This window comes from Papaver somniferum, chromosome 1 (genome assembly GCF_003573695.1).
Source record: "Papaver somniferum cultivar HN1 chromosome 1, ASM357369v1, whole genome shotgun sequence".
NCBI classification, from domain to species: Eukaryota; Viridiplantae; Streptophyta; class Magnoliopsida; order Ranunculales; family Papaveraceae; genus Papaver; species Papaver somniferum.
Genome location: NC_039358.1, coordinates 217,496,000 through 217,523,872, shown reverse-complemented (window position 1 = coordinate 217,523,872; position 27,873 = coordinate 217,496,000). Strand labels below are relative to the sequence as shown.

The 27,873-nt window shown below is 36.7% G+C and overlaps 1 protein-coding gene across 1 annotated transcript; it reads right to left on the bottom strand.

Annotated features, from left to right (window-relative positions):
- Positions 1–1,403: 1,403 nt before the first annotated feature.
- LOC113360264 lies at positions 1,404–20,668 on the bottom strand. Its single transcript, XM_026603793.1, has 5 exons — positions 20,377–20,668; positions 20,084–20,203; positions 4,075–4,247; positions 2,566–3,353; positions 1,404–2,211 (listed from the first exon to the last, which is right to left on the bottom strand). Exons 1-5 carry the CDS (start codon positions 20,666–20,668, stop codon positions 1,404–1,406), a joined length of 2,181 nt encoding a protein of 726 aa, XP_026459578.1.
- Positions 20,669–27,873: the final 7,205 nt, after the last annotated feature.

The following is a 27,873-nucleotide window of genomic DNA, read 5'->3' as shown; positions in this document are numbered from 1 at the left end:
GGATTAAACTGGAAACTATTAAAGGCTAGTGATGAAGATTCGTCTCTTTATAACGATTAAAAGCTCCAGAAAATGTTGCAGTGATGAAATTTGAAGTTTGATCATAGTTGCAGTTGATAAAAAAGCAAGTAAATGAAACCCAATTGTTTTGTGTTAATTTGTAAATGAAATGAAATATAATTTTAGGGCTTCATGAAATTTAGGGGGTTTATTTATTTATTTTTTTTGTAATTTATTGTTTATAATAATAGTGAACTGGAAATCATGATGTTTAATTAACATGAGCATGCATTCGCTACGATGGAAAAACTCATTTCGTTCTTGCCTCAGTTGATTGTCCCGCTGGTGCTCATTGTGCAAAGTTCTTTCATCGGTTTTGATTCTATAAATTTATGACTAGTTGTCTAATTCATTTTATCTGTTGTTGATATGCCAGAGCTCTAAATTTTTCCATGGTGAAACCCAAATTTGTCAAATTGGATTTGGACTAAATGTCAATTTCTTTAAAAATCAGATTCAATATCGGTTACTTATGTATGGGCACATTTATTTTTTTTTCCGTGTAAGAATGAGCACATAACTTGTTTAACTGAATTCAAACTGGTATCGTTAAGTTAAATATCAACGGTCGGATGAAACGACACCAGCAGTGTGGAGCAATCTGGGAGGAAGGACACAGAAGACATAACGTGAAAAGATAATACTGTTTTAGTAATTATTTGCATATCACGTGCCTTTCACGTGCGTCTCGTCCTCCTCTTGGTCCGTCAGATGATAAGCATACGTGGCATGATCTAAACGTTGTTGGGTAAGTTGGTCTTTTTTCGCACGTGTGAATTCACACGCGTGTACTTAACTGGCTTTTCTAACAGTGGGGCATTTTCCCAATTTTTTTTAACGTTGGGGCAGTTTTCCAACATTGCATCCCATATTAAGGTAATTTCCCAATTTTCCCATTCTTCGACTCTGCATAGATAAATTGATGAGAAGAATCTCTTATCAAAAAACCCATTCCCCCAATTTCTGAATTAAGATTCCAAGCACCATCCGTGTTAATCTTCAACCAATTTCTAGGTGGGCACATCCAAAAAGAGGGTATTGATTGATTTTTTGGTATTGTTGAGATTCGACTGATGATGGAGCTTTTAGAGATGTTCAGCATCATGGCCTTGGCTCTTGATATTATAGCCATCGGTTCTTCCTGTTTATCATTGTGTACTATGTCATTTCTGTTTGTCCAAATAGACCATATGACACAAGCAATCAACGGAAATTGCTCCGCTCTTGAGGATTGATCTTGGTAAGGATGCAGCTGTAGCCAGAATTTCGTCCACTGTGTAAAGGTAGGATCTTGAAATTGAGTGCTTTGGATGTTAATAAGTTGCCACACCTTTGTTAATTTTTTACAGGTGACCAGAGCATGCATTATTGTTTGTCTTCAATTTACATTTTGGACAAATATAGTCAGATATATGCATTCTTTTGTGTAGAATTTCATTCACTGGTGATGCCCCTTTTAGAGCCTTACATACAAAAAGTTGGATTCTTACAGGGACTTTCAGTTTCCAAACTGCACTCCATAGAGCGGAATCAGAGTCATCCCCCCTTACACTTAAGGTTGAATATGCAGACTTTGTTGTAAATACCCCATCTTTAGTTGGAGTCCAAATTCTTCTGTCAATAGAAGATTCAGAGCTAAGAGGGATTTTTTCAATCATCTCTTTTGAAGATTGATCAAAAACATCACTTAATTTTGCTGTATCCCATGTTCTTGTGTCATGATTAATAAGATCACTTACTTTTAAGTTCTTATCAGGTATTGAGTTGGCTTTTGGTATTGCAACTCCTTTCCCAGGTATCCAGTTATCACACAATGGGTCTATAAAATTCCCTTCCCCTACTACCCATGAGATAAATGGTTTTATTTTGTTCATTGTGGTATGAAGACATTTCCATACCCATGAAGCCTTATCATGACATTGAGAGTTCAAGATATCACAGTTTGCATAATATTTTGCTTTTAGAACTTGTGCCAGAAGAGATGCTGGATTTTCTATTAATCTCCAAACACTTCTAGCCATCATAGCTAAATTATTTATCTCACTGATTCTAAATCCCAATCCACCTTCTTTCTTGGTTTTGCAGATATTTTCCCAAGCAATGAGATGTAGTTTTCTTTTCATTGTGTTCAAATTCTCCCCCCACCAGTATCTATTGAGGTGAGAATCAATTTTATTTCACATGCTTTTGGGAATTAAGAATGTAGCCATTTGGTAAAGTGACATTTCTTTCCCTACATGCTTTACCAGTGTAGACTTACCAGCCTGAGCCAAAAATTAGGTTAACCAATTATTCACCCTTTTCTCCACTGCATTCAGCAGAGATAAATGGGTTTGGGTTTTAGATTTTAGGGTGGTAATTGGAGTTCCCAAATATTTATCTCCTAGATTAAGAGTAGTGATGTTTAAAATTTTGGCTAACAATTTTTTATGCCTTGGATGATTAGGACTAAAAAAAATCCCTGATTTGTTGAAATTAATCTCTTGACCACTTGCATTGCAATACCTTTGTAGGTAGTTTTTGATAGCATGGAAATCAGGAATGGTTGCCTTAGTGAAGAGGAGGATGTCATCCGCAAACAGAATGTGGCTAATTGAAGGACTAGTCTTACCACATTTTATACCATGTACCAGGTTAGTATCCTCCAAGTGTTTGATATAAGAAGTAAGGGCTTCAACACATATGATGTATAGATAAGGGGACATAGGGTCCCTTTGTCTTAAACCTTTTTCAGGTTTGAATTTACCAATAGGACTTCCATTTAGCAGAACTGAGTAAGAAACGGTACTTATACAATTCATAATTAGTCTAATCCATTTTGGGTTGAACCCCAATTTCGCCATAGTTTTAGCTAAAAAAGACCATTCCAATCTATCATAAGCCTTGGACATATCCAGCTTAATAGCAACACTTCCTATTTTTCTTTTATTCTTTTTATTAGAATCTATGAGCTCATGAGCTAGAATAACATTATCAGATATTTGCCTCTTGGGAATGAAGGCACTTTGGTTAGGTGAAATAACCTTATCCATTAAAGGTTTCATTCTATTTTCCAGAGTCTTAGATATCACTTTGTAGACAAAACTGCATAGACCAATTGGTCTAAATTGATCAGCTTTATCATCCACAGGATTCTTTGGTATTAAAGCTAAATTAGTGTGGTTGAACTGAGTCAGAAGGTGTTCAGTCTCAAAAAATTGTTTAACCATTTGAGTGACACTGACCCCCACAATATCCCAGTAAGATTGGAAGAAAAGACCAGTGAAGTCATCTGGCCCTGGTGCTTTTTTTCCCTGTTTGGAAGGCTGCCACTCTTATTTCCTCATCAGTTAAAGAGGTTTCCAGGATATCATTGTCTATTCTAGATAATTTTGGATTAATAGTATCTAACACCACATCCTGATCATCAGGATTCGAAGTGCTATATAATTGGTTGAAGTATGAGATTAACTCGTCTCCGATGACTTCTCTTGTAGTGAGCCAGTTACCATTTCTAGACTTTAACCAGGAAATATTATTTCTTTTTCTTCGAAATAAAGCGCATTTGTGGAATTAAGGCATATTCTTATCACCTTCATTTAACCATAACTCCCTAGACTTATCTTTCCATAAGATTTCTTCCAAAGAATACAAGTATGTCAGCTTATCAGTTAGATTTGCAATTTTCCTTGTATCCCCTGGATTGTTTGTTTGGACCATATGTATTTCGGCATTAGTATCCTGCATAGATGCATTTAAATTGACAAAAGAAACTTTGTTCCATAATCTCAATTTGATTTTTGCATGATTCAGTTTTTGTTTGAGTTGATAAGCTTTTGAACCTGTTACATGCAATGACCAAGCTTTTTTTATAACTGTTTTACATGAACTATCCTTAGTCCACATTGGCATAAAATGATATGGTTTTTGCAGCCTTTCAGCCTCAGGGCTTAAGGAGACTAAAATAGGAGCATGAACTGAGCTAATCCTAGGGAAGTGCTGTGTGTGAGTATGTGGGAAATCATCTTCTCAAACCTCATTCACTAAGGCTCTATTAATACGTTCCATAACTAAATTTTCTCCTACTTGTTTATTAGTCCATGTAAAGTATGGACCAGAAAAGGGTAGATCTCTCAAATCCCACCCTTTTATAAGATTTTCCAAATTTTTTGTATCTTGTTCAGAAACTGGTATCTTCCCCCACTTGTCTTGGGCAAAAAGAATGCAATTTAAAATCCCCTACTACATTAGTAGGAATATATGGATCATATTGTTGGGACATAAAACTCTCCCAAAAATGGTTTCTTAAATGATATTTGATCGAGAACTAACTTATTAACCTATATTAATAGTAGGCGTACGATGATCAAATATTCTTGAAAAATGAGTAACAATTAGTCGTGTTTAGCTGTGGAAAACTTTAAATTGACTTCAAAAAGAGAGTGATTTCTACGTAAAGTTCCAACATGATTCCGAGTCACAGTATACACCAGAAAATCCGCGTACAACTGGTATATACACCGATCCAACCCGAATTGTTCAACCCTCCTAAAACAAAAAAAACAAAAGAAGATCTTCCCAAAATCATTTCTAATAGCTTCTTAGTAACTCATCGTCAACATAAGAGATTTCCGTGTGCACAATTTCAATTTATGGAATTTTATCCTCCTCCGAAAGCAAAAGATTTTGCTCTTTTTTGCTTGTAGATATCGTTCTGAAATTGTATCGGCAAACTAATTTCTGACTTTTTTATAGTTAAATTTTTTTTCGAACACCATAAAATCTTTAGGAAATTTAGAAAATGGCATGCCTAAGGTATTAGTTTATTTATATGTTTGGGAGCTGAGCAGAATTTGGTTATATCCTGGGGCACAAACAAACAAAAAAAAGCCCTATGATATATCTTGCTAAATTAACGTGTAATACATGCGTTTGAGCGGCATTAAGTAAAAGATTGACCGACACGGTCAGAAAATAAATAGTTTGTGTTGGAGATAAAATTTTCGACTAGGTTTTGTGGATGTTGTCGATCTTTCTTCAGTAGGAATTTTGATCTTCTTCTTCCCTGAAATTGGTAATTTCTACTCCCTTCGATCTCTAGTGATTGCTTAATCTTGTAGTGGATCATAATTACTCTGTTTGATTGTTAGAATTTACATTTTCCTTAGGCGGATCACAATTATCATGAAATCTCATAATTATCATGAAATCCAAGTTTTTACTCCCGACATATCCAAAGTTTTTACTCCCGACATATCCAAGAAATTAGTTTGGCTCGGTTGTGCATGACTCGTTTGATGCTACGGGCATAACTAGAACCCCTGAACTGGGCTGGAAAATTCAAAACAAGCTCGATTATAACAGAGCTTACTGACACAAATCCAATCAGGAAAGAAAGAAAAACATCTCTATCTCATGACTGCATCTAATTTATGAAGGACAATATCTAATGAAAATCCATTAAAAATGTCAATCCCTACATACCAATTGAAATCAAAATCTTCACATTGTCTATAATTTTATCGCAAGTCATATACTTCCCATTGAAGTGCCTTGCATTTCTTACAATCCATAACGCCCACCAGATAACAAATGGATGTATATCCCAAATTCTCTTGCTAACCGAGATAACATTACCTTTCTTCTTATTTCATTCCTATATAGTGTTTTTGACCAACTCATGCCACTGAGGATTATAATAGCTCAAAAAGTGATGCTATAGTGACCTTGTGGTTTCACAATCAAGAAACATGTGATGATTTGATTCAACCGTTTTTTTTAACAAAGAAGGCACCCGTTTATCATTATAGTATCCCTGAAAAAATCTTTTGGGATTCTTGGGTTCCATATGCATTTGTACGGAAACATAATAAGCCCATCTTCTTCTAATTACTTGTAACATTCTGCCACGTAGAAACCTTTACTTCCCGTTTGCCAAATTCTTTGATCATTCCCATGTTGGCGTTGATAACTGGAAATATATTTCGAAGATGAGCACCCTCCTCCATTTCTTTTTCTTTTTGAAACCTACAAAAAACGAAATCCCAATTATTTTGACCGCTTACATTTAAAATTTCTTGGATGGTATCGTCTTTTTACCGATTGAATTTGAAAAGCGCAGGAAACAACGATCTTGAAGCTTGTCCATTCCGCTAAAAATCTTTCCAGAATAGACACTTATCTCCGCCATTCCCCTACATTACCGAATTTTGTTCCACACATGAGACGCTCTTCAATATACTATCCCACAAGATCTTGCCACACTACAAGAAAATCTAGCTATTGCTGCACCATATATTGCCGCACCTTCAATATAGGTGTTGCAAAAGAAAATTTCTAGCCACAGTACTTTTTAGCTGCAGTTAAAAGCTATAATTTACTGCTGCAAAATGAAACTTTTGCCACACAACTGTAGAAACAATATGAAAAGAGTGTGGCAAAAAAGTATAATCTCTTGCTGCTGCAATAAAGATTGGGTGCGCGCAGCAATAGACTTCTTGCTACATAGGTTATCGCGACACTAGTAGGGGCTTATGCCATAACCATTGGGTGCTGCAATATATTAAGTTTCTTGTAGTGCTAACTGGTTTAGTGTTAGAATTTAGATAAAATACTCTCGAGTTACCACCAAATTTGTGGTTTATTATTTTCCTCAATAACGCCTTTTCTTCCTCTCCATAACGCCAAATCCAATTTGCATGTAAAGCTTTGTTCATCAGCCTCAATTTTCTGATTTCAACTCCTCATAGCCTCTTTCTTTAGGTGAACTCCCTCAATTCCATCATACCCAACTTTTCTCCACTTTCTTGGCAGACGATCCCCAAAGAAAATATCGTATAATTTTATCAATTTGCTTCTACATAGAAGTTGGAACCCGAAACAAAGACGAGTAATATACCGGCAGACTTGAAAGTACATGCTTAATTAACATCAACCTACTCCCTTTTGAAAGATATCTCATCTGCAAAACACACAACTTTTTCTGAAAATTCTGTAAAATAGTATCCTAAACTCCAATAGCCTTCGATTTACTAGCCAAAATAATTTCTAGATACTTCATAGGAAAAGTGGTAAGAGAACAACCAAATATGAGTGCACATTCAGTGACATTGGCAGCATTACCAATTGCAGCTTTATGTGACTCAATAATGTTGTAGTAAAAAGGTTCGTAAGACTTGTGAAAGCAAAAGATTCTAGATTTAATTTTTAAACTAAAAATATAGCAAACTCAAATAAAGTGATATCAAGATATTGGAAATAACCAAGACACTAGAATCCATTATTACACATGAATGAATGATGTCAAATATTTCATAACTCTAATTAGCTTTTTAATCCTTTATTTCTTAATTCACAAATAATCAAACATATTCTCAAATATTAATTGTATTCCCTAAGCATAGATTATCTAAACAAAGCATAACCTATCTAATTGAATCACAACTAATGAAGAAAATTATGTAAACTTTTAAGAACTCTGCAAAAGCAGTGATTGAGTGAATTATAATCAAATATTAGAGAAAATGAAATAGTTACCCATTATTCATGTGTGAATAGTTTCATCCATTGCCTTGGTTACACGAGAATTTAGCCTCTCATCATGTTGTTGGAAACACGCTCAAAAATCATTATTATTGCTCAAAGGGTGTTTACAAATGATGAAAATGGAGAAATAATTTAAAACCGGGTTTGTAACAATTATATTTGTTACAAACAAAAAAAACGATACAGAGGATGTGTCACTGTTACTGTTGCTCTAAGAACCACGACCCTGTGTCGCAAACGCTGTAGCAAATAAGTCTGTCGTCCTTTGTCGTTGTCACTATTGGAAAACGACTCTCCTGGTAAGTCTGTTCTTCGAGTTCTTCAGCTTTGCAGCAGCAGAAATTGAGTTTCTGCAACTTGATTTTTCGACTCTGTGGTGCTCTATTCCTCTCCCAAACTCTCTGTAATCCCTCTCTGAGTTCCCAACACCCTATATATACTCAACATGACCAAAATATCTCGCCATAACTTCATATAATCTTCCATTACTCGGCATTATTCTTCACTGTCTGTTTAGGAAATAATTTAGATATTTGATATCCCTACGAGTTCTGAAGCTGCCACATTACCATATTTATCTCCTTCACACTCAAGATGGTTGTTAGAGTCATCCTAGCATAGACAAACTCATTCCAAGTCATGAAAATCCCGTGAATATCTCCATTCAATGACGTGCTCCCTGTTTTGCTTCTCGCGGAATATCCAGCCAATTTGGATCGAACCAAAGGCCTTTACCAAGCCTGAGAAGCCCAATCACGTAATCCCAAAGAGTTTCAGCCATTGAATCTCTCTAAAACATCACCAAAATCCGATTGAAAATCTGCCAGTTCTCTTCACCATTTTCCCGCCCAAACAAAATTTTGAATTTGTTAAAGAAGGTCACCCCTTATCCAATGGTCTCCCCTTATCCGTTGCTGGAGTCCGAATAACATATGTCCTATGGGGTGCCTTTAACAACTTTTTGAGCCAAATTTTCGATCAATATTTATTTCCAAAAAATACCTACAAACACACAAAACACCATAATAAGGACGAAAACAAGTACTAACAATATGAAACATTGAGGACAAATTAGACATATAAATGCGTCTATCAAATGCCCCCAAACTTATTATTTGCTAGTCCTCGAGCAAAACTAAATAAAAATAAAAATAAATAAAACCGAGTTAATCTCGGGAGGGTTTACCAGAGGTGTACCCACAAAACCATTACTCCAGACCCTAGCTATCTACGCAGAACCTTGGAAGGCACTAAAGAATCTCCTTGGTTGGCATACAATCACTGACTACAGGAGGAAGTACCCTGATGCGAAATTCCAATTGTTGTACACGAGTTTGCACTCAAGCATACTAAAATTCATATAAAGTGACAGAGCTCTACTCAGATAGTTTCTAGACATCATAAACCGGAGTCAACCAATCACATGGAAAGATTAAGAAGATGGATAAAGAGAAATAATGGATGGTTTAAAGTGAATGGTGTTTCCCATATCTGTCTGAAGGCCTCTGCCAAGATGAACCTATCCTAATGGACTGAGATACCGGTCTGATTAATATCAACACAACTGGCATATACAAGGGGACCAGTGGTCGATAAGCCTAACTCTAGGTCAACACAACTGGCATATACAAGGGCACCAGTGATCGACTTTATTGAATTTATTCCGATTGGTCCGATGGTCTGGTCTTAATTATTATTTTATTTTATTGGTATCTCAATCACCCTATTTCACCCTAGCAAAGGTAACAACTTGAATCGTGCGCCCCACCAAATCACTTAAAAAATAAAACAGAAGGATTAGGATTCAACGAGATATGGCGAAACTACCGTGTGTTTTTTTTTAATTCTAACACCTGAGCTCTGTGCTTTTATGAATAGACTCTTTAGATGTTTCCATCTAATCAGATTGGTTCCTCAACTCCTACAACCAAGATGTTCCCATCCACTTAGATTCGTTAGTTCCAACCTTAATAAGCATAAATTTCTAGGCTCTGGAGTTTATTTATTGCAACTAAAAGCTAAAAAGTTTCTTCCCCACCCCCAAACTTAAATCTAACATTGTCCTAAATGTTTCTAATGAAAGAGCAATACCAAAAAGTAAAGTAACACGAGGAATCAGTAAAGAGAGAAGTAGGAAAGATAGTACCTGGGTGAAGAGAGAAATCAAAATCTAATATACAACATACAATCGCCTCGATGGTCAATCAAGGGTAAACAGGGTCCTCCAGAGGGACCTCCTCACCATCACCTGTAGGAAAGGGCTCTAAAAAGGGTTTCAATCTCTGACTGTTAACCTTCAAATAACTACTACTATCCGGTGTATCAATTTCAACAGCTCCATGAGGAAAGACAGTGCGAACAATAAAAGAACCCGTCCACCGAGAACGTAACTTCCCAGGGAAAAGATGCAAGCGGGTATCATACAGAAGAACTTTTTGACCTGGAGAAAATGACTTCCGTAAAATATTTCTATCATGCACAAGTTTCATTTTGTTCTTATACTCCTTCGCACTATCGTAAGCATCTATACGAATCTCGTCCAACTCATTGAGCTGGAGTTTCCTATGGGCTCCTTCCTTGTCAAGTGAAAAATTTAGCTGCTTAACATCCCAATAAGATCTATGTTCTAACTCAATAGGTAAATGACATGCATTGCCATACACAAGCCGATAAGGCGACATTCCAATGAGGGTCTAAACGCAGTACGGTAAGCCCATAAGGCATCATTAAGCCTAGACGATCAGTCTTTCCGATTAGGATTAACTGTTTTCTCTAATATACGTTTTATCTCCCTATTGGAAACCTCAACCTTACCACTAGTCTGAGGATGATACGGGGTAGCTACCTTATGTGTAATACCATATTTCTTCATCAGAATCCTAAAAGGCCCATCACAAAAGTGCGACCCTCCATCACTAATTATAGCTCGCGGTGTACCAAAACGTGTAAGTATATTATTTTTCAAGAACTCAATCACAACCCTATGGTCATTGGTTTTACATGCAACCGCCTCAATCCACTTAGAGACATAGTCTACAGCGACAAGGATGTATAAGTTACCAAAAGAATTAGGAAACGGACCCATAAAGTCAATACCCCACACATCAAAGACCTCAACAACTAAAATAGGGTTCAAGGGCATCATGTTCCTACGGGATATGGTTTCTAATTTCTGGCAACATTCACAAGTCACACAGTAACTGTTGGAGTCTTTAAACAACGAAGTCCAATGGAATACACACTGCAATATCTTAGCAGCAGTTTTCTTAGCGCTAAAGTGGCCCCCACAAGCATGATCATGACAAAAGGAAATAATACTGGACTGGTCACTCTCAGGTATACATCTCCTAATAATCTGGTATGGACAATACTTAAACAAATAAGGATCATCCCAAAAGAAGTGCTTAACCTCGGCTAAAAACCTAGAACGATATTTTTTACCCCAATGTTGGGGCATTCGACCAGTAACAAGATAATTCACTATATTCGTATACCAAGGTGCTTGGGTAACAAAGAAAAGTTGTTCATCAGGAAAACTATCCCTTATAGGAAGGGAATCATCAGGGGAATCAACAACTAGTCTAGACAAGTGGTCTGCTACTACATTTTCGCACCCTTTTTGTCTCTAATGTCCGGAGAAACTCTTGCAACAAAAGGATCCACCTAATCAATCTAGGTTTCGTATCCTTCTTAGACAAAAGATATTTCAAAGCATGATCAGTATATATGACGATCTTAGAACCTAAGAGATAGGGTCTAAACTTGTCTAAGGCAAACACAATGGCTAACAGTTCCTTCTCGGTAGTGGTATAGTTCAACTGGGCATCATTCAGAGTTTTGCTAGCATAGTAAATCACATGAAGTAATTTGTTTTCTCCTGACCTAGCACAAACCAATAGCATAATCTGAAGCATCACACATGATCTCAAAGGGTAAGTTCCAGTTGGGTGCCTGGACTATGGGGGGTAGTGAGTAAAGTCTTGAGCTTCTCAAAAGCCTCTAAACAAGCATCATCAAAGACAAACTTAACATCTTTTGCAAGCAAATTGCAAAGAGGTCTAGAAATCAAGCTAAAATCCTTAATGAATCGACGATAAAAACCTGCATGCCCTAAGAATGACCTAATATCTCTTACGGTTTTTGGGACCTGTAAAGTCTTGATAAGGTCAACTTTGGCTTTATCTACCTCTATACCCTTAGAAGATACGATATGCCCTAAAACAATTCCTGATCGAACCATGAAATGACATTTCTCCCAATTAAGCACTAGATTCTTTTCCTTACACCTAGTCAACACTAATGACAAATGATGCAAGCACTCATCGAAAGACGAACCAAACACTGAAAAATCATCCATAAAGACCTCTAAAAACTTTTCTACCATATCGGAAAATATGCTCATCATGCAACGCTGAAAAGTCGCAGGGGCGTTACATAGCCCGAAAGGCATGCGTCTATACGCAAAGGTACCAAAGGGACAGGTAAAAGTAGTTTTTTTCTTGGTCTTCTGGGGAAACGATCTGATTGTAGCCTGAGTAGCCATCTAGAAAACAGTAATGACTATGTCCAGCTAATCTCTCTAGCATTTGGTCGATAAAGGGAAGGGGAAAGTGGTCCTTCCGAGTGACCTTGTTCAATTTCCTATAGTCAATACAAACACGCCAACCCGTGGTCACTCGGGTCGGGATTAACTCATTGTTATCATTCTGGACTACAGTAATACCGGATTTCTTGGGAACAACCTGAACGGGGCTGACCCACTTACTGTCTGAAATGGGGTAGATAATGCCTGCATCTAACAGCTTAAGAACCTCGGTTCGAACTACTTCTTTCATATTAGGGTTTAGTCTTCGTTGCATCTCCCTAGAAGGTTTGGTATCTTCCTCTAAATAGATCTGATGCATACAAACAGTAGGACTTATACCCTTAATGTCTGCTATGGTCCACCCTAAAGCTTCCTTGTTGTTTTGAAGGACGGTCACTAGCCTACTTTCCTGATCACTATCCAAGTCGGAAGCAACAATCACAGGTAAAGTCTCAGACGGGCCTAAAAACACATACTTCAGGGTATCTGGCAATGGTTTTAGGTCCAACTTAGGAGGCTCTTCTAACGAAGGAACTAGGGTAGACTTAGAAACTGGTAGTGGTTCGAACTTAGGTTTCCATCCGTTACTAGTGTCTAACAAAGGGGTTGAATCTAACAAAGCATTCACCTCATTAATCACATTATCATCATCGAAATCAATCCCAAAGTGAGCTAGGCATTTCTCTAACGGATCTTCTAACAAAGTGTTTGGTAATGACTCCTCGACTAATGTTCCTATCATGTTTACCTCTTCTATGCTCGAGTCATCTAGTTCAGAGGGTAGCTTACTAATATGAAAGACGTTCAGCTCAATAGTCATATTACCAAAAGACAAATTCATAATGCCAGTTCGACAATTAATGATCGCATTGGATGTTGCTAAAAATGGGCGACCTAAAATCACTGGTATCTGGTTCTCTGGGTCAGGGACAGGTTGGGTATCTAGGATAACAAAATCCACTGGATAAATAAACTTGTCGACCTCAAGAACATCCTCGATCACACCACGAGGAATTTTAACGGACCTATCAGCTAACTGAAGTGTCATCTGGGTAGGTTTCATATCACCAAGTCCTAGCTTGAGGTACACATGGTATGGAAGTAAATTCACACTGGCTCCTAAGTCAAGCAAAGCTTTCTCAACACGGTATTTACCTATTGTGCAAGAAATGGTAGGGGACCCTGGGTCTTTATACTTAGGAGTAGTGGTATTCTGAATAATGGAACTCACGTGACTAGCTAGGAAGGCTTTCTTTTGGACACTAAGCTTACGCTTTCGTGTACACAAGTCCTTAAGAAACTTGGCATAAGCGGGAATCTGCTTAATCGCATCCAACAATGGTAGGTTGATAGTTACCTCCTTAAAAACCTCCAATATATCATTAAAGTTGGACTCCCTCTTAGTTGGAACTAGCAGCTGGGGGAACGGGGCTCTGGGAACAAAGCCGGGCTCAACAAGACCCTCATTGGTCTCTTTAGAGACTCTATCAGTCTCCTCATTTTCTGGCTCAGAAGGGTGAACTACAACATGTTCACTTTCAGGCATGGTGACCTTATTGCCAACTTTCTTCCCACTCCTAAGGGTTGTAACAAAATTCACATGATCAGATGGTCTTTCACCTATTTCATTAATTCCTCTAGGGTTGGGTTGAGTCTGACTAGGAAACTTACCTCTTTCTCTTAAAGACTCATTTATCTGACTAACCTGGTTTTTCAACTCGGAAATAGCCTGAGAGTTAGCCTGACCTATTCTCTTATTTTCTTCTAAACCTTGAGCAACAGATTGCTGAAACTGCACAGTATTACGAGTTAACAAAGCAAGAGACTCTTCTAAACTCATAATCTTCTTATCCGAAGGGTTCTGAAACTGTGCCGGAGCTGAAGGATTCTTAGTATAGCCAAAACCTGGGGGAACCTGAGCATTACTAGACTGACCTTGATTCTGGCCCTTGGACCAAGAAAGGTTTGGATGGTTTCTCCAGCCAGGGTTATAGGTTTCTGAATATGGGTCAAACTTCTGTCGGTTATCAAACCTAGTGTTGTTATAAAGAGCATTGGCTTGCTCTTCAACAAGGCCTTCCCAAAAAGGCTCATTTCTTCCACTACTACCACTAGAATGACCTAATTCTAAGGCTTCTAACCTTTTGGCTATAGCTGCTATTTTGGCATCTGACTCATAAGTTCCTTCTACCCTATTAACATTTCCTCTACTTAGAAGAATTGTTTTTGGGGTTCCCTACTATTTTCCCATTGTTGGGTCTTATCGGCGATTTCATTCAAAAATGTCATCGCTTCATCAACAGTTTTATTCTCAAACCCACCTGTGCATAAGGACTCAACCATGATTGTTGTTGAATAATCTAAACCCTCGTAGAGGATCTGAACTAACCTAACCTTCTCCAAACCATGATGAGGACATTGAGATATCAAGTCATTGAACCTTTCTAAGTACCTATATAAAGATTCTCCCTCTTGTTGGGCAAAAGTACAGATTTGTGTCCTAATAGACGATGTTTTATGCCTTGGGAAAAACTTATGTATAAAGGCAGAAGTAAGTTGGTCATAGGTTTCAATTGACTCAGAGGCCAAACTATACAGCCAAGATTTGGCTTTATCTTTTAAGGAAAAGTGGAATAACCTAAGTTCCAACGCATCATCACTTAGGTTTTTAATTTTCAGAGTGCTACAAACTTCCTCAAATTCCCTAACATGAAAATATTGGTTCTCATTCTCTTTTCCTAAAAAAATTGGGAGCATCTGTAAAGTCCCAGGTTTCAGTTCATAATTTTCCTCGATTTCAGCTAACTTGATACAAGACGGATGAGAGGTCCTAGTTGGGTTTAACAAAGCTTTCAAAGTTGCCATTTATGGCACTACCAAAGGACTATGAGTACTTTCTTCACTAATTGTCAAGTTTTCAAAGATGAAATTTCCAAAGACAGGGCTCTCAAAAGAAGAGTCTTCGAGCTCCCCGCCTTCACAAGAAGAACGACTAGGTTTGTCACTAATCAAACGACCAAGAGTGTTTCTTTTCCATGCCCGCTCTCTAATGACCTCGGGCAAACACTAGAAAAAAAAAGTCCTAAAAGGAAGGGAATATCTAAGCAAACACAAACAAGGCTGACTCCACCACAGCAAACCTATTGATTTCTAGCAAACAAAAAGCATGATGGCTCCACTTATATTGTTTCTAGACCAGCTTCTAATCCTTCGAAAGGGAATTCGTTACAATTTAAGCAAACCCCTCTGGAATCAATCTGAGTCAAAGTAAGTTGAATAGAGGCGAGGGAAGCTCAATGGAGCTTTGATACCCAAGGCCTCACCGGTATTACAAGGCGGCGCAGTCACGCATTCAATTCTCAGAAACCATCATGAACTTCGAAGTATGCTTAAAAGGGTAACCAATATTTTTCGAACGACTTTCCTACTAAGGTCGTTACCCTATATGTCTCGTTCTATTCCAAATTTTAAAGCTTAGGTTCGCGATAAGTATCGTTTTCCTGAGGCAGGCAAGAAGAGAACGGTGATGAAATCCGAACCCTTATCTTGTATGGCCAGTCCTTGCCCTTTACTAGGAAATTAAAGCAGCCGTATTCAGTTCCTCGACATATATGCAAATTAAGGAATACAGTAACTCACTAGCAGGGGATTCGCGAGTGTTTCGACAAGCTTACCTCCCGTTCCAGACGGGGGATGAACCGTTGAGTCGACTCGGGCCACGACTCCTATGTCATGTGAACCCGAGGGGCCGAGGCGATATCGTAATCACCGTCCTTCTCTGCAAACAGTTTATATTCAACTACCCTTCCGTAGGTCTAAAAATAATGTCCAAAGTTTACAGTCCAATGTCCAAAAATAAAGTACAAGGAAAAGGAAAGTCAAACAATAAATAAAACAATTAAAAATGTCTCTCTTTTTTTTTTTTTTTTATAAAATAAAACAAATTCTTCTTCTTTCGCTCCTTTCGCTTTACCTTTTACTCCAAGTCTTTAAGAATTCACCAAAAGCTTGGAAAAATTTTCTTTCGCTCCAAATTCCAAATTCTGTAAGGAAAAGACAAAAACCCAAAAACGTAAAGAAGAACAAAAAAAAAACAAAAAAAAACCTAAAAAACAAAAAAAAGTCTAAAAACTCTAGCCTAAAGACAAGTCCGTGTCGGCGACGCCAAAAATTGATGTGACTCAATAATGTTATAGTAAAAAGGTTCGTAAGACTTGTGAAAGCAAAAGATTCTAGATTTAATTTTTAAACTAAAAATATAGCAAACTCAAATAAAGTGATATCAAGATATTGGGAATAACCAAGACACTAGAATCCACTATTACACATGAATGAATGATGTCAAATATTTCATAACTCTAATTAGCCTTTTAATCCTTTATTTCTTAATTCAAAAATAATCAAACATATTCTCAAATATTAATTGTATCCCCTAAGCATAGATTATCTAAACAAAGCATAACCTATCTAATTGAATCACAACTAATGAAGAAAATTATGTAAACTTTTAAGAACTCTGCAAAAGCAGTGATTGAGTGGATTGTAATTAAATATTAGAGAAAATGAAATAGTTACCCATTATTCATGTGTGAATAGCTTCATCCATTGCCTTGGTTACGCGATAATTTAGCCTCTCATCATGTTGTTGGAAACACACTCAAAAATCATTATTATTGCTCAAAGGGTGTTTACAAATGATGAAAATGGAGAAATAATTCAAAACCGGGTTTGTAACAATTATATTTATTACAAACCAAAAAACGATACAGAGGATGTGTCACTGTTACGGTTGCTCTAAGACCCACGACTCTGTGTCGCAAACGTTGTAGCAAATAAGTCTGTCGTCCTTGTGTCGCTGTCACTGTTGGAAAACGACTGTCCTGGTAAGTCTGTTCTTCGTGTTCTTCAGCTTTGCAGTAGCAGAATTGGAGTTTCTGCAGCTTGATTTTTCGACTCTGTGGTGCTCTATTCCTTTCTCAAACTCTCTGTAATCCCTCTCTGAGTTCCCAACACCCTATATATACTCAACAGGACCAAAATATCTCGCCATAACTTCATATAATCTTCCATAACTCGGCATTATTCTTCACTGTCTGTTTAGGAAATAATTTAGATATTTGATTTTTCCACGAGTTCTGAAGCTGCCCATTACTATATTTATCTCCTTCACACTCAAGATGGTTGTTAGAGTCATCCTAGCATACGCAAACTCATTCCAAGTCATGCAAATCCCGTGAATATCTTCATTCAATGACGTGCTACCTGTTTTGCTTCTCGCGGAATATCCAGCCAATTTGGATCGAACCAAAGGCCTTTACCAAGCCTGATAAGCCCAATCACGTCATCCCAAAGAGTTTCAGCTATTGAATCTCTCTAAAACATCACCAAAATCCGATTGAAAATCTGCCAGTTCTCTTCACCATTTTCCCGCCAAAACAAAATTTTGAATTTGTTAAAGAAGGTCACCCCTTACCCAATGGTCGCCCCTTATCCGTTGCTGGAGTCCGAATAATATATGTCCTCCGGGGTGCCTTTGACAACTTTTTGAGCCGAATTTTCCATCTATATTTATTTCCAAAAAATACCTACAAACACACAAAACACCATAATAAGGATGAAAACAAGTACTAACAATACGAAACATTGAGGACAAATTAGATACATAAATGCGTCTATCACAGCTAAAGCACTCTTCTTGAAATTTACTTTTAAAACCCTAAATTAGCTCAAAACATAAGAACATGTTTTTAAATTTTGAAGTTGCACCATTTCATCATCTAAAAAAACTATCAAATCATCCGGGAATTAAAGGTGATTTATAACAGGAGCATTAGTAGCTGGCTTGAACCCTGCAATCGATTGCATACTAACAACTTTCTTTATCATCACAGGGAGCACTTCAATCATTATAATAAAAATAAAAGGAGACATCGGATCTCCCTAATTGATACCCTTGCTACTACGGAATAATGTCGATGCAGTACCATTGATAGTCATCACAAACCTTGTAGAAAGGCACCATTTTATTTCACCAAAAAAAAACACTCAAACCTACCGAGAGTTTAATCGAGATATCCCCAACTGATTTTTTTCGAAAGCCTTCTCCAAATCAACTTTCATAACCAAACCAGGATTGTTGTCTCTATCTCTTAAGTCAATCAGTTCTGAAGCGATGAGTATACTATCCCCAATTTTTCTGCTGTCTTTGAAGGCACCTTGGAATTATTATATTATAGATGGAAGGACTCTCTTCATTCTATCTGCCAGCAACTTAGACACAATCTTGTTTATGCCTCCAATGAGGCTAATTGGTATAAAGTTATGCATATTGTTTGCATCATCACATTTGGGAATAAATATAATGTTTGTGCAGTTGAGCCTCCAGTCAAGCCTACCGGTTGTCTCGAACTCTTTGATCAAAACCATTAAATAACATTTGATAATTTTCCATACCGCCTTGAAAAATTCCATGATGTATCCATCCTATCCCAGTGGCTTGTTAGTTCCAGAACCCCATATCACTTGTTTCACTTCTCTTCTTCAATAGGGTTTTCAAGCATGATGCTGTCACTAACACTTATTTAAGTAGTTCAATGTTATTAAAAGATGGTCTCATCGGAACATTCTCGGTGAATAAATCCTCACAAAATTTTTTTTTTTGCTTCTTCATTAATGATATTCTTATCAGGACTTAAAACACCATCAACCAACAGAGAATCGCTTAAATTTACCTTGTGGTTGTATAAAGCATGCTTATAGAAAAATCTAGAGCTTCTTCAATAGAATTTATCATGACTCACCATCTTCTAACCACTGCCCTTTTGATCTAGCAACCACTTTCAGGCTAAGTTCACGATGCCTTTTTATGCTTTAGTTTAGTAGTTTCTCTATTAGCAAAATCCTCAGCATTAAAAAACTCGATCTCCTCTAAATGTCATAGATGTCAGTAAGTTTCTCCAGTTTTTCCATCTCAGTATGTAAAGATCCAAAATTCTCTCTTCCCCACTTCTTAATTAGGAATTTGAGTGCCCGAAGTTTCTTCGCCATAATATAACTTGGACTGCCAAAAAAAGTAAGACTGCTCCACCATAGCCTCATATTGGTTAAGAAATCAGGATGTTATAAATATTAATTCTCAAACTTGAAAGGTGGTTTGGAACTATTACCTGCATTATAGTCCAACAAGATCGGCGTATGGTCGACGATGGGTCTTCTCAATCTATACTGCAAAATAGAGATACATTTTTCCTCCCATTCAGCTTCAAATAAGAACCTATCCAATCTCACAAGAATAAGTGGATTTTGTGAGTTGGTCCAGGTAAAACAACCACCAAACATATGAATGTCAATCAAATTCTACTTATTGATAAATTTCCTAAAAAAAAATTATTCCTCTCATAACCACCATTATCATTTTTTCTGAATTGTATAAGACAACATTCCAGTCTCCACCAATTAACCAAGCTTCAGTCATTAGCAATTTAATATCTCCAATTTCCTGCCAAAATTGTTCATAATCATTTGAATCAGTTGTCTCATAGATTAATGTGAAGTTCCATATGAAACTATCTGATATGTTTCTGAATTTAATAAATATATATATAGAAAAAGCACCCAAAAGGTTTTCTTTCATATCCAATGCAGCTCTCTATTCCATATAACCAAAATCCCTCCTGACCGACCTTCAGAAGGTAGAAAAATATAGTCACCCTCATTGTTGCCCCATAATTTCCTCACTAAATCAACTCCATTTTCATTTCTTCTAATTTTATTACGGATTGCAGTTATATTAAGATCATTTCTTGAACCCCAAATATTCCATGATAAAATTTTATGATCCGTTAACTGCTATTGGAACCCTAGAAACTGGTGAAACTGATATTGACTATGGACTATGAACCATAATAGAGTTACCTTCATTAGTGTAACTGGTAGTACCTCTAGATTCTTTTTCACACCAATTATCATCACCAGAATCTTCAACATAAGTTTGTAATCCATCAAATTGATCATTATCCACTTGATTTACCAGCTCTGAGTTACGCAAATTGATTAGCATATCTCTGCAGAGGTCTTTTGTAAAAGGTGTGTCGCAATTAATCAATACCCAACTTGGCGTTAAATTTCATGCGATAATACACCTTTAATTTACATTGAGACTTTCAGCTGATACTACAAACTCTAAACTCTGAGCTTTTGTTTATGACCTGCTTGCGTTGTAGGAGCAGAGACTGATAGATTAGTAGTTAAATCCAACAGATTTGATGAAGAAAATCCATTATGTGTTTTAGAACTCGAGGATGCATCCGTCGTTTCATAAAATAGTGGATTATGGATATTCAGGTCAAAATCCAAACCCGAATTAGTCTCCATCTTCTTATCCATTGATTTTGTAAATCCCGAGGAACTATCCAACGTACCAGTTTTCTTCGGACCATGAGAAGGCCTGAGTGGAGCTCTCTTACACGGGTTTGTACCCGATGGGCCTCCAAACACCATCTCGCCTATATATTGATACTTAGCGACTGAGTGGATTGTATTAGAGCACATCTCGGTCGAACTCACAAGCGTTGCTATCTCAAGCTTGTTTGTCAAGTTTAGTTGATCAAAACTATATACGTGATTTCTAATCTACTTATAGCTATGTCTCGGATTAGGATATAATGTGTAGTTGAACTTTAGACTTCACGACGTTCACCAATTGAAGAAGAAGATCTACTGAGGAGCTTGGAGGAACTTCATAAATAAAATGTATGTGGAGACTAAAACTTATCTATCACTCAGAAGTCTATTCTATTTTATCTTCTAATGAGACTAAGTGGTTTATCTATATAGACTTTTACATCATACGCATTTGATATTTCGAGCCGATCTTATCTCGCTTATATATTTCTAGAAATACGTGTAGGGAGCTTTTTGCTTTAGCTTTGTTCATCATGTTCTTGACGAGTTTAGTTGGAAAAAATTTATTAGTCACCTTACAATAACCTAACTGATTAACAGAAGAAGTTATTGTGGAATCACAAGAGTCTGTGACGAAGAACTGTTATGATTACTTTTAATAACCTATCGGAGATAAATCTCGAGTAAATCTTAGAGAATATGAAACTCAATACGATAGAAAAAGTAAGATCAGAATACGCAACCACAGATAAAATAGTTGAATCTGGCTTCACGAATCCCAAATGAAGTCTTCAAGTCGTTAACCTAATAATGGTTTTGTAAAACCTAGGTTAAAGGAGAATCGACTCTAGTTTGCAACTAGGACACATGAAAGTGTCGGGATTAGGTTTTCCAGTTGCTAGATTTCTACCTTATATAGTCTTTCAAATGAGGGTTGCTTTCATTCAAAGCTAAGATACCATAATAACAGAGCATTCAATATTCACCTTTAGATGAACTCATTATTTAAGATTCAAGCTAAGTATGCTTAGAATTTAAGCAATTAATCTCCACGGTTAGATGGTCTTGGCTTTTTACACACAAATGAAATATACTTATATTTAGATATGGGTAACCGTACCTAAATGTGTATATATATTGGGTTGGCTCAATAACAGTTAATCGAAGTTAGCCATATGAACACTTTTGTCTTAGCCATATTAATCTAACACTTTTAGATAAAATATGATGATCAATCAATCTTGATAGATAATCAAATGAATAAAATTGTGCTTCAAATAGAGTTTTTCAATTGTTCACAATCTCATAGAAATATTCATGAACAAATTGAAACGAAATCGCTTTGATTCGTAATCGTACAAAGTATTTATACAAGAATCAACTCATGAACATTAAGCCAACGTTTACAAAGTTTGCATTACTTAAATCATAAATGTTTTAGTTCATGAGTATGAGAATCATACATTACCGATTTTATAACTTAGTCAATGTGTTCGCAAACTGGGTACGCGAACAGCAGCTACGAACCTTGACCTAGTCAAGCCGTTCGTAAACCCGATTCCGAATAACCGTTCCGGACACAACTCATGTAAACCCGTTCGCGCACTAGGTATGCAAACAAAAATTTCGGACCTGAATCATCAAAATACAGTTCGCATACTAGGTATGCACACCATGTTGTATCCAGACATGGGTAATTGTTCTAATCTCTCGTTTCAATGATTGAAACATCCTTAGAAGACGACAATGGTAATATCACACATACCATTAGCTTCAAGTAATTCTCAAGTGATCGAATGATCAATATGAAACTTCCCAAGCTAACATCAAATAATTGTCCCACAGAAATCATATAAGATATTCAAGGTAATTTTCACATGATCATCTTTTGACTTAATATTTAGTTTCCAACAGAAGCTAACTTGTAGTAGGCTAGAGCTGTAGCGGCTTAATACAGTGTGGTGTTCAAATATGGACTTGGTCCTGGGGTTTTTCTGCATTTACGTTTTCCTCTTTAACAAAATTTATGGTGTCTGTGTTATTTCTTTTCCGCAATATATTTGTTTATATAATTGAAATATCACAGGTTGTGTCTTGTTCAATCAGTTGATAATCCGACCTTGATTGTTGGATATAACTTGATTGACAGTTGGGCATTGGTCTTTGGTACCGTCCAAGTTATTTCTCATATCAATCAGGCTCACGGAATTTTGAAAAAGCGGGGGTCTAACAACACCACCCAATATTTCGATTAGCAATCTGTATGGACTAACTCTGAAATACTTTGCTAGAGAATCAACTAGACAGTCAGACTCAATCTAGATAAAAGTATTTCAAGGAGTTAATATCTCTCTCTTGATTTGATTTTTACTCAAGATAAAAACAATAGCAAGTCTTTATCAAATACAAGGAATAACTTGGACGGTACCAAATACCAATGTCCAAGGATCAACCGATATCAATCAACAACCAAAGGTTGGATTTCCAATTGATGATCACGAACGCGCAACTGTATTATTTCAATTATATAAAATATAATGTGGAAAAGAAATAACACAGACACCAGAAATTTTGATAACGAGGAAACCGCAAATGCAGAAAACCCCGGGACCTAGTACAGATTGAATACACACTGTATTAAGCCGCTATAGACACTAGCCTACTCCAAGATAACTTCGGACTTGATTATAGTTGAACCTTAATCAGTCTCCCACCGATCCAAGGTACATTCGTACTCCTACGCCTCTGATCCCAGCAGGATACTACGCACTTGATTCCCTTAGCTGATCTCACCCACAACCAAGAGTTGTTGCAACCCAAAATCACAGACTTGATAATAAACAGATCTGTCTCACACAGAAAAGTCTATCAAAGGATAAATCTGTCTCCCACAGATAAACCCTACGTTTTGTTCCGTCTTAAGATATAAAATCAAGGTGAACAGGAACTAATTGATAATTCGGTCTTATATTCCCGAAGAACAACCTAGATTAATCAATCACCTATATACAATCCTTCCTGACTACACAGGCGGTTTGTCGAGGAATTACAAACAGTGAGACGAAGATGTTTGTGACTTCTTTATCTTGCCTATCGGAGAACTCTCACGATCTCAAGCCAATCAATCGATTGTAATCGTACGATAGAAGATGCAAGATCATATCATACAACTACGATAAAAGTAGTATCGGTCTGGCTTCACAATCCCAATGAAGTCTTTAAGTCGTTAACCTGGTTTTAGAGAAGAATCGACTCTAGTGAGCGCACTAGTATCACACAGACGTGTGGGGATTAGTTTTGCACAATGCTAGATGTCTCCTTTATATATCCTTCAAATCAGGGTTTTGCCTTAGGTACAAAGCAATCCTTATTCACCGTTAGATGAAAACCTGATTTAGATTCAAGCTAATATGTCTCAACCGTTAGATCGAAAACTTAGCTTGTCACACACACTTGGGTAGACATTTACTGGGTTTGTGAAAACCATGCCAAACGTGTACGTGTATGTTGGTTAAACATAGTAACCCAAATAGATTAACCATATGAGCATTTCGTATTAACCTTGTTCTTCTTCACCGCAACTAGTTCAATTGACTCAAATGAACTAGTTAAAGAGTTGTTCAATTGCTATGAGATCTTATGTAACTACACAAGACACAATTGAAACAAAGATGATTCGATTCGATTGAATCGTCTCATGAACATTATAGCCACGGTTTGCATAAAGCATTCCTTAGTAATTTAATGTTTCATGTTCAGAGCACATCTTTAGATCATAACCTCTTAAGTTCACAAACAAATTCGCGGACTTAAGTTAATCAGTTGAGTTTTCCAAACTCAACAGAAATTCTCGGAAAGATAATTTCCGCCAGTTCGCGGACTGAGTTCGCGGACTTAGCACATAAACGAGTTTTGGAAAATCCATCAGAAATTCTCGGTCGAGAACTTCCGACAGTTCGCGGTCTGAGTCTGCGGACTGGGTTCGCGGACTTTGCAAGCCAATTCCACAATCCTCCCGATTTCTCTTGATCAACAAAGTTCGAAAACTTCGGTTCAAGGAATACATGGTTATGTAATCTAAACTCTCATTTCAATTATTGAGACATTCTCAGAGGATGCTATGTAGCCGTTATTCACAGACCGATTCACGTCAGAGCAATTCTCAAAATGATTGAAACTTTTCATGACTTTCGTCACTAGGTGAAGATAAACTTGATCAAAGCGAAACGCTTTACCAACACACGATTTCGAGATAAAAGATAAGCAATGAATGCTCAGCTCGAAATGTCAAATGTGTATGATCTAGTCTATATAGCATACGACTTTTGTCTCATAAGAAGTAGGAGATACAATAAATATACTTTTGAGTGATAGATAAGTTCAAGTCTCCACATACCTTTTTGTTGATGAAGTTCAACGGTTCCTTGTATAAATCTTCGTAGTTGTATGATGAATCGCCATGAAGTCCTTGAGCTCAACTACACTTTTCTATCCTAGTCTGAGACTTAGCTATGTAGGCTAGAAATCAAGACTCATAGTTTTGACCACTAACATTGACAAACATGTTTGAGATAGGAACGCATGCGATGCCGACCGAGCTATGCTCTAACAATTTCCCCTTTGTCAATTTTAGTGACAAAACTATTAATACATATGGAATACAAAAAAGATAAACTTTAGTGGCTCCTATTCCATAGTCTAATCTTCAACGTTCCCTGAAATCTTCGTCCTTCCAAATACTCCAATGATCCCAAAGGTTGTAAGTTTAGCATCACCGTTGTTGAAGATCCGTAGCTATAACAATGAGAGAAATCGATATTCTCAATATTATACAGTGTCATAGTATTATTGTGTAATATCAAAGTCCAATTGTATCACGACTTTAACAATAATACTGCGGTGATATGTATCACTCCCCCTTAGTCAATACTCCATCTCGATCATGGAAACCACTCCCCCTTACACAATGATCCGAAAACCATATGTATTCATAGTGTGAACTACATTATTTCTCCCCCTTTTTGTCAATAAAATTGACAGAGGTACAAGAACGGGATCATAATGAAATTTCCGCAAGAGACATTTCATAGACTAAAAGAAAACTACATACCAACTTAATTTAGATGCAATCATAAAGCGAAGCTAAATGGATTCATCAAGGAGTTTTAAGATACAAGATAACCCCTACAAGATTCCACAGCCGCACACCCCGCAAGATATTACCATTAAGCACAAGTTCAAAAGAACTCTCCCCCACTTGATGTCATTCCTGAGAGAACAACAAGATCGACCTTATTTCGAAGGAAAAGAATGATTATTTAATTGGACACCAAAAACCATAGGAATGATTTTCTATATCCAAAGCTCAACCAAATTAATCACAAGTAAAACCATATTAATTCAATTGAAAACGCAACTAAATCAAACTATAAAAATGATCAATTTAATTGAAAGTGCTCAACATAAGTAAACTTACGGATCTACGACTAAGGTAATCATACGGAGATGACTAACTTAATCGTTCACATACTCAACATAAGGAAAACCTTACGGAATGTACGACTACATTAACCAATAAAACATGATTAGTATAGCCGTTCATATACTCAACACAAGAATTTGTGGAATATATGAAAACTCAACTAGATTATTACAAGAGAACCTATAATTAATCTAATTGGAATACAAACAACCAAACTAATCACCGAAGTAATCAATTTAATTATTTTGGGCTCAACATAAGAAAACTTATGGAACCCCGACTAAGTTCATCATAGAATATGACAACCTTAACCGTACATGTACTCGACATAAGAAAGAAGAATTATGGAGTACAAACTAAATATCCAAACTGGTTGATTAATTTAGTTCCTAATGCTCGACATATAACATCTTATGGAACAACTAACAAGCTAATAAGAATAATTGACTTAGTTGTATCGTGCTCAACATAAGACATTCAATGCATCCTTCACGGTGAAACATAGCAAGATGGATCAATGAAGATCAATACCGTGGATAACATACAAGGATCTATTCTATTTTCCATCATAACGGTATAATAGACTTTATCCTTGTCAAACAAAAGATTTTATCCTATTTTCCATCAAATACATGATTGCATAGGCATAACATTTGTAATTGTCAAAAGTCCATTCGTCCTTTCATGAATACGAATACTAATTCATGAACGACTTGACTTTTGACCGCAATATGGGACCTTCAAGTTCACGGACGTAAACAATACATATCCCTTAAACAAATTGCAATATCACAAAATCATAAAGATCAATATTGCAATAATATCATCCTCCAAATATTTTTAGAATTTAAAAACAATAAATCTAAAAAATAACACAAGAAGATGAAAACAAAAATAGCTATGTGTTGTCACAATCATCGCTATTCAAAGCACTAGTTATTCTTCAAACTAATCCAAAAAGAAGACATCCTAGGCAAATAAGAAGATGCATTACTTATCACCTTCATCATCAGACAATTTCCAAGTAGCTTGATTGAATCCAACTCTTCCTTGAGCTCGGGACACTTGGTTCCAATTAACGACACTTGATCTTTTAAGCACTTCACTCTTGCATTTACCTTTTATACACCCTTGTAAACTTTTTGAATAAGCCTCAAGGTGGTAGGGTCTTCAACATCAAGAGGAGTACCTCTTTGTCGCTTGCGAACGTTTTCCCTTATACGCCGAAAAGTACATGGAAGAACAAGTTTGGGAACCCCAAGAGAATTTCCAATAAAATCAAGTCCACGATCACGGCAAATTTGGCTAATCAAACAAGGATAGACTAACATCTTGATGTGAGAAGTCATCGTCATCATTTGAAAGATGATAAAGCCACAAATATCAATATTTGTATTGCCGGATGCAAGGAAGAAGACCAATTCCACAAACTCATAACTCCACCAAGAATTCTCAATTGTGGAGGGACAAAGGTTAGAGACACCGAGTTTTCCAAACTCCATTAAAGCAATACTAAGATCATTAGTAGGAAACTTTCCTTGACTCCAAACAACCTTCTTTCCACAAAGTCCAATAGAGATATCATCATATGAAGGACGTTCATCACTTGGTCCAGGTAACCGTACGTTTCCCAATGGTATTTTGGTGACCCTTGAAATTAACTCTCTATTAACAAGAAAACTTTCTATATTTATCATGGATTTGAATTTCATCTTCTTAAAATCAACATCATGAATGTTGGCATAGAAAATCCTTGTTAGAGAATCAAAACCTTCACATAGGCCATTAAAGATATTCCCAAGATTGAACTTTTTGAAGC